This window comes from Poromitra crassiceps (genome assembly GCF_964638095.1).
Source record: "Poromitra crassiceps genome assembly, chromosome: 25".
In the NCBI taxonomy this organism is placed as follows: Eukaryota; Metazoa; Chordata; class Actinopteri; order Beryciformes; family Melamphaidae; genus Poromitra; species Poromitra crassiceps.
Window position 1 is genome coordinate 19311064 of NC_139649.1, and position 7943 is coordinate 19319006.

Below are 7943 nucleotides of genomic sequence, written 5' to 3' on the forward strand. Positions count from 1 at the left end.
GAAAGTTTGAACAATAAATTCAGTAAACCCTTTGCTCAACATATTACCAATACAATTTCACATGTTATCCCTTTAGCCAAGGACAGTCCAGTCTGTTGGGAACATGAACAACTTTGCTCAAAAGTTAAATGTAATGTATGCCACCATATTTCTTTTTAATGAAAACATGATTGTGCCTACTGTCAGCTACCTGTTGCATCTTTGTAAGTTGTTTCTCAGTGGACCAGTCCATCTATAGTAGCATAAATACTGTGTACAATAGGGGAATAAGACAAACCAAACTGTCTCAGGTCATACAGTAGTAACACATCTGAAGGGTAAAATGCAGTGGTAAAAGAAAATAAAAGAAATCTGAGAATGATCCTATTATGCACTTAGTTGTGCAGATACTTTTAGATTGCAAGTCACTTGATGGCAGTTGCCTCATTGATAGGAATGCTACAGAAAGGGTCAGTGTGGCTTGTGGCATTGGACAATGCTAACAACCATGGTCTTTCTCGTCCATGCTAGAGATGGAACTGCGGCGGCTGCTGCTGCTGCTGGCATCTGGGGACATGGAGGACATCAGGGGATCATTGGAGTCAATCGGCGACAGGTCGCTGTCCCTTAACAAGTCCTTCATTTTACAGCTCTTGGAGCTACCGTAAGGGTCCCCAGCATCTCCAGGCATCTGGTCGAAGGTGATGGTGCCGTTGTTGAGGTCCAGTGTGGTTGGAGGGGACATGTCAGGAGCTGACGTGTGCTGGTAGAGGACTGCGGGGCATTCGCCAAGCACAGGCTCCTTTTTGATGGCTCGAGCCATCAACTCTGAAGTGCACACTGATGAGGATGACACCACTGGCAGACCATGAGCACGTGCCTGCATCTCCAGCTCCTAGATGAACACACAATTAGAACAACACATGATGTACAGTACAGGAGCGTCTGGCTCGTGTAGAGGTAAGAGCACGCGCCTACCACCGCGGAGAGCCACGATCAATTCCTGGCTTTGGGACTTCCGGCTTGGTCAGACGTTCCTACGGGGTCCACCCGCAGTGCCGACAGCCCGCAATGCCGACGTTAAGTTTAGGCGTGGGGGGTGGGAGAGGTTAGGTTTAGGGTCTGGGGGTGGTTAGGTTTAGGCGTGGGGGGTGGGGTGGGAGAGGTTAGGTTTAGGGTTAGGGTCTGGGGGAGGTTAGGTTTAGGCATGGGGGGTGGGAGAGGTTAGGTTTAGGCGTGCGGGTGGGAGAGGTTAGGTTTAGGGTCTGGGGGAGGTTAGGTTTAGGCGTGGGGGGTGGGAGAGGTTAGGTTTAGGCTTAGGGGGTGGGAGAGGTTAGGTTTAGGGTTAGGGTCTGGGGGAGGTTAGGTTTAGGCGTGGGGGGTGGGAGAGGTTAGGTTTAGGGTTAGGGTCTGGGGGAGGTTAGGTTTAGGCATGGGGGGTGGGAGAGGTTAGGTTTAGGCGTGGGAGCTGGGAGAGGTTAGGTTTAGGCGTGGGAGCTGGGAGAGGTTAGCTCCAGCTGGTCCACCGTCACGCTGCACGCTGCCTCGCTCAGCTGGCTCTGCTTGTGGGCTATCGGCATTGCGGGGTGTCGGCACATAGACCACTGTTCCTACAGACACAATTGGTTGTGTCTGCAGGTGGGAAGCCGGTGGGGTATGAGTCCTGGTCAGTGCACTAGTGCCTCTTCTGGTCAGTCAGGGCACCTGTTCAGGGGAGGGGAACTGGGGGGGAAATAGTGATCCTCCCACGCGCTACGTCGTGCCAGTGAAACTCCTTGCTATCAGGTGAAGCATGTGCTACACTTGTCTACTACTCTCCCCAGATCGGAAGTCAACACTCATTGAAAACCAATCACGATGTATGCTGGCCAATCCCAATTGAGATTGGTTGATCACAGCCAAATGTGAAGGGGAAAAACCTTACCCCCCCTTCCCAGTGCCACCTTAGCTTGACCCACCTGTATACGTAGCATCAGGTGGCGGTTAGCATGCTCCAGCCTCCTCTGTCTGCAATCCAGTTCCTTGGCCCTCTGCTGCTCCTGCTGCAGCTTCCTGATGTAGTCCACAGAGGCCTTCAGAATGGTGCCCTTATTCCAGCGCATGTCCCTAGGGTACAGAGGGGACAAACATCTACAGTCAGAGTCAGCTGAGCAACTGACCATGCAGCACACGCCCCCTCAGAGCCATTACATTTGAAGGATTTTTAGGCATAAACCTGGAGAATGAATGAATTAAATATGAAATAGATAGGCAGACATATAGTTAGATGCATACATACATACATACATACATACATACATACATACATACATACATGTATAACAAAATACTTACGGATCATTTGATTTAGGAATCAAGGTTCCCAGTTCTTTGATGCGATCGTTGATATTGAACCGCCGCCTTCGTTCAACTAAGAAAATGTGAAATATAATAGAGACTGTAAGTATAGCAGCCTGATAAACCACTGTCTTTAAAATGAGAAGTAATAAACAATTTCAAATGGAAAGCTTTTAATGTTACACATTTCTGGTGTGGTGTGAAATGCAAGAACAAAGAGATATGTGTACAACCACAAAATGTCATTTTTTTAAACGGCTTTAACGCATGCTTAAGAGAGGGTGAAAATGTCAAATAACAATGCACGCACACATTCACTTCCCTCGGGCAATCAATTCTTAGAATTGATTGCAAAAGATAGTAGGAATCTCAAAATGTAAAACGGTCCATAAGCTATAAGCTATATAATTGTTCCAGCAATAGTTGATGTCAGATTTTTTGGTCTTTTCATCCAACAAATGCCATAAACATGCAGTTAAGTTTGAACTGATATTGGGAAAGCTGGCTTGTCAACCTAACCATACAGTCTGCTCCCACAGGTGCTGACGAACTATAGTAATACACATCATGCCACCCACTACTAGGAGGACAAGTTATAGTCAAGGTTCAAGGTTACTTTTGGGAGAAATGTGTCTCGGGTTAGAGGGGGGAAATACTGCATTACACAGACAATACATTAAAAGATACATTCAATGATGACACATGCAAACACTACTGTAGCAAGTTCAGGTAGTTGCAGAATCATTCCTTACACACATGCACGCACACATGCGTACACACACCCACGCACACACACACACACACACACACACACACACACACACACACACACACACAAACATTTTAACACCTTTATTTGTGTTCACATTTAGACAAAAAAATCCTTGAGCACAAACATTAATAGATGCACAAATGTTGGGAAATTTCATAATGACAAATGTATCTAGTCTGACTCTATGGATAAAGCAAACAGCGCCTCCTCCAAATGTGGCAACTACCAATTATTGCACAAATGGAGCAGAATTTGGCCAGTACCTTGGCTCTTGGTCTGGGCAATCCTGCCCTCTGCAGGCCACTTACGACCAGCCTATGGTCATTATCAAGGCTTCCAAATATAAATAAGAGCAATTTACATTTGCACGCACGCACACACGCACGCGTACACACACACACACACACACACACACACACACACACACACACACACACACACACACACACACACACACATACATACATACAAGACTCACTGAGGTTGTGGTTGTCCTTCTTTTGCCTCTCCTTGGCAAGGGCTCGGACCTCAGCCTCTGTGAAGAGAAGTGGAACTTGCATGAATAAGTTTCAATAACATTTCACACAATGTAGCTGTTATACAATTACATGAATATAAATGTAATACAGTACGTTGATAAATAGTTGCGTCAATCTGTCATTTTACCATGTTATATTCTAAAAACACAGAGATTAGGAAAGCATTCTGTGTATTCTTGGAATAGTAAATTCCAAATAGCTTCTCAATTAGTCGATTCAATCATTGCTATTGATTCATATTGTGTAAAATTTTTTCATTGTACACAAAATACTTAACATAAAATTTCTACATCAGATTGAAAACAGCTTTCTCAAAGTATGAATAAATATTAGCTTTTCTTTACTTTGCTTACCGACTGGAAAGCCATCCTGCCTTTGATAGGTTTCATACTGGCCACAGGATTCATGCTTGTCCAGTATGTGCATCATACCAGGAGCTGGAGCGACTATTTGGCAAAAAAAAGAAAAATTTATACTATCTTGTGCATTACAAAATTGCACACAATATTGACATTGCTACATAGGGTGATTTACTGCATCAAGACAATTCAATAAATAGTGTCAGGTAAGATATCAATCCTAGAAAATTATACAAAATTGACTGAACAAGTGTACAAAATGAACTTTCAAACGCTTTCCTCAATGCACTCATCATATTACCCAATCCGAATGGCGCAAAGTATTCTAATACCAACAACAAATGTATAGTATAATACTATTATTAAATCTGCAAAGTATACGTGGAAATATAGTTTTCAATATATTACCTGTATATTCCCTTTTAATGTTGGATAGACTGGAAGGACAGGAGTTGCTGATAGCGAGGCCCGGAGGTGGAAGTCCTTGGCTGCCATACATGTCAAGAAGGTTACCAGACACAGGGAGCTATAGAGTAGAGAAACCCGTTAACAAGTGTCATAGTAGGCCTAATGTGTGGTAAAAAGAAGAATTGTGTCCGGAATTTAACTTAAACAGAATTAAATATAAATCGACATTTATATGCATCCTTAAAGTAAAAGTACAAAGAGATATGTGGTAAATTACCGTGTTTGTAATGTGGAGTCCTGGGTCCATAAGTCCAAGAATATCTTCATTATAACTTGATTCCAAGCTAATAATATCATCAATGACATCATCCATCTGTAACACAAAATGGGTTGCCTGTAATTTAGTGTCCACCAAACGCTGATCACAGTTGATCAAGGTTTATACTCGGTGCCCAACCAGATCCAACCCCCTCGGCAGGCCTGCTGTACCTCTTTCTCACAGTTGGAGCTGAGGGTGATCAGAGCCATGGGGCTGTTAGGGGCGCTGCTGCCCGGGCCGGGGGGCATGCCGTGCTCTGGGGGCTGGCTGGGGCATTGGCTTCCCGCTTTCCCCCCCAGGGTGGTGGACAGGTACTGCCTCACCTGCTGTCGCTGGGCCTGCTGGATGTGGTACTTGGTGGGGTTCTCTAGGTGGGACTGCACCTGCAGGAGCAAGAGGGAAATTACTATCAGCAAAGATTAAGCAAAACATGTTTTCAGCTTTGAGGGATGCATCATGATCCATGAGCTTAAATCCACTCTTTGATACAGTGTATGGTAGTCGAGTATGCTTTTCATACTCAACAGGGGTAGCGTAATTGGATCAACAATGATGGCTGATTCATAAAGGAACAAAGACTAATCAAATAACAGGTCCTTTTGATTATAATAGTTAAAATATATAATTAAAAGGAACATTTGAGAAAAGAGGCACTAGGCATCTCACGCGCTTCCTAGGCTCACCCTCTGCGTGGGCTCGATAGCTCGGCCGCTACGCGGCTTCACCCATCCTGCAGCTCGTCGAGCTGGCCCTGCAGCTCGCATATGCAGCTCAGCTGCTGCGTGGCTCGCTCGACCGCTGTGTGGGCTCTCTTGCTCTTATGACATCACTGATGATCACTGATGATGTCACAACTTTGCATCACTGATGACGCCGAGCCCGGCCTGCAGCTCGACCGCTGAGCGGGCTCACCTGCTCTTATGACATCACTGATGAATGACATCACTGATTATGTCACAACTTTGCATCTTATGACATCACTGATGCCATCATCAGTGATGTCACAATGCCTCCTTGTGTGTGTAGAAAATTGAAACAAACACACAAACAAACAGAGAAACATTGCCCACATGCTCCCTTTTATATAGATAGATATATCCAGCCTAATTGTACACTGAAATAATTAATAATTCATTACTATCAAGTCAAAGTGTAAACTTATTTTCTTTTTTAATTTTGATTCATGTTCTATAGATTTTTGGATGCAAAGTATTCCGAAAACAACTAAAATCTAAATGAAATCAAGCTCTAGGGTTTGTAGTAATCTAGTACCGTATACAATTTTATCGAGAACATCAATCAGGCGCGGACTGCATAATCGGGCACGTCGGGCAAATGCCCGGTGGCCTGGCCTGGCCTGGCCTGCAAAAAAAAAAAAAAAAAAAAAAAAATTTTGGTGCCCCCAGTCAGGCCACTCACTGAACAGCAGGCCAGGCGCCGCCTACTGGTTTACTAGTGGTTTTATTACTTTATTCAGGGTTAAAGTGGGTGCATCTCATTGTAAAATTGGACTCGGCCCAAATTGGGCTTCAAACGGCCCAAATTGGGCTTCAACCAGCCCAAATCTGGCTTCAAACGGCCCAAATTGGGCTTCAAAACGGCCCAAATTGGGCTTCAATTGCCCTTCGGACGCCGGCACGCACGTCGGCCCATATCGGCCTGGCCTGCTTGGTATCTAATGCCCGGCCTGAATTAGAATCCCAGTCCGCCCCTGACATCAATAGTCTGGAATATGCCATTTTAAAAGCAAACTTTCCCACCTAACGGCAGGCTTGTTGCTGCCTTTTAGCTGCTTAAACTTGTTTTAAACACCATGCACTACCTTGAATAAAATGACTAAAGAAAACCCGTACATTTCTTGATGAGAAGTGCCTGCTCACCCCACCAGTAGGCCTAACTGAGTTTGTGTTGACTTGAAGCTAAAACTCCACTCACAAGGGATGCTGAGGAGCAGTAGCTGGGCCACGTGAGCCATGGCCAGTTAAAAAATGCACATGGCATCTCAACAGCTCAACAGCGGTCTAAAAGCTATTTTGTGCCCATTCGTATTTCTATGTTTTATTTCCAATGAGCATCATTGTTGAAATAGTTGCAGAGCCTGTGGTCCAGAGGGATAACACCTGTCCATTATGCAGCAAATAACAGTAGACTCATACCAATGCGATCACAAAAGAGAGAAAATGTTATCTTAAAATTGAGCTCGATTTCAGTGCAAATGTCTGCCCATGGTTGTTATTCGCACTAAAATTAGAGAAAGAAACATAGGATATAGTGAATCATCTCACCTGATAATGGCCGTATTCAAGCATCTCCAACATTTTATTTGTAGTAATTGATGATTTAAAAAAATCAACATACAGAACAAAATCCCTTTGCCTGGTGAGTCTAGTGGACGACAAGCTACTGTGGCATGACAGAGCAAATAAGAGAAGAGACACTAGTCTGGCTTTATGTATCAACGGCTTAAGGCTCATTAGTTATGCCAGTTAAGGAAAAGGAGGAGGACAGAGGATCATCCTCCCACTGTTGTGTTGTTCCAGCTAAACTATGAATTTATGTCTTTATGGAGTTCATTTGACGTCACCACCGCCATCTCACAAAGAACTCTTTCTCACTGGACGGCCAGTCGTCTGCGAACTCAAACTTGCTTAAGGCTAACTAACGTTTCATCTTTAGTTCTGCTCATCTAGTATAAAACATTATTTGTTATGAGCACCATGGATACAATTGACACCACTGTTGCATTTCGAACCAGCCATATTAAAATCCAAATGTAGCGGGTGTTTATCAACCCCCACCTAATTCTTAGACTTGCATTTTTAAAGGGTTAAGTAGGGTTAACCCTCAATTGTTAAGTAGTCAAATCTACAGGGGGGGATTAGGTTAATGACTTGATTACAGAGGGAAAGTAGTTTCAGACTTGAGGGTTACAGCGTTCAGATATGGCAATAGGTCAACTCACTTTGCAATAGTAAACATTTGATATAGTTCCTGTTAGCAGCCGCGACAGCGATATTGTTTTCTTTTCAACTTATGAGTCTGTGTGTGCGTGTGTGTGCGTGTGTGTGTGCGTGCGTGTGTGTGTGTGTGTGTGTGTGTGTGTTTATCGTGGCAAAATATGGTCCTGGAGACACCTACTGTAGCAGGAACTACCACAGAAGCGGTTTTGAGTACTTTGCCACGTGTTTATATGTCTGTGGACAGATTTTGCAATAGCATCAAAACCGTGC

General features: G+C 44.2%; 1 protein-coding gene across 1 annotated transcript; it reads right to left on the minus strand.

Moving 5' to 3' along the window:
• Positions 1-478: 478 nt before the first annotated feature.
• Positions 479-7031, minus strand: mitfa (melanocyte inducing transcription factor a; the record flags this gene model as incomplete). The annotated part of the gene is made up of 9 exons (XM_083660782.1): positions 479-874; positions 1938-2085; positions 2314-2389; positions 3567-3623; positions 3981-4073; positions 4395-4512; positions 4672-4767; positions 4884-5096; positions 6999-7031. The coding sequence occupies 9 exons, from the start codon at positions 7029-7031 to the stop codon at positions 479-481; spliced, it is 1230 nt and encodes a 409-aa protein (XP_083516908.1).
• Between the last annotated feature and the right edge of the window lie 912 nt (positions 7032-7943).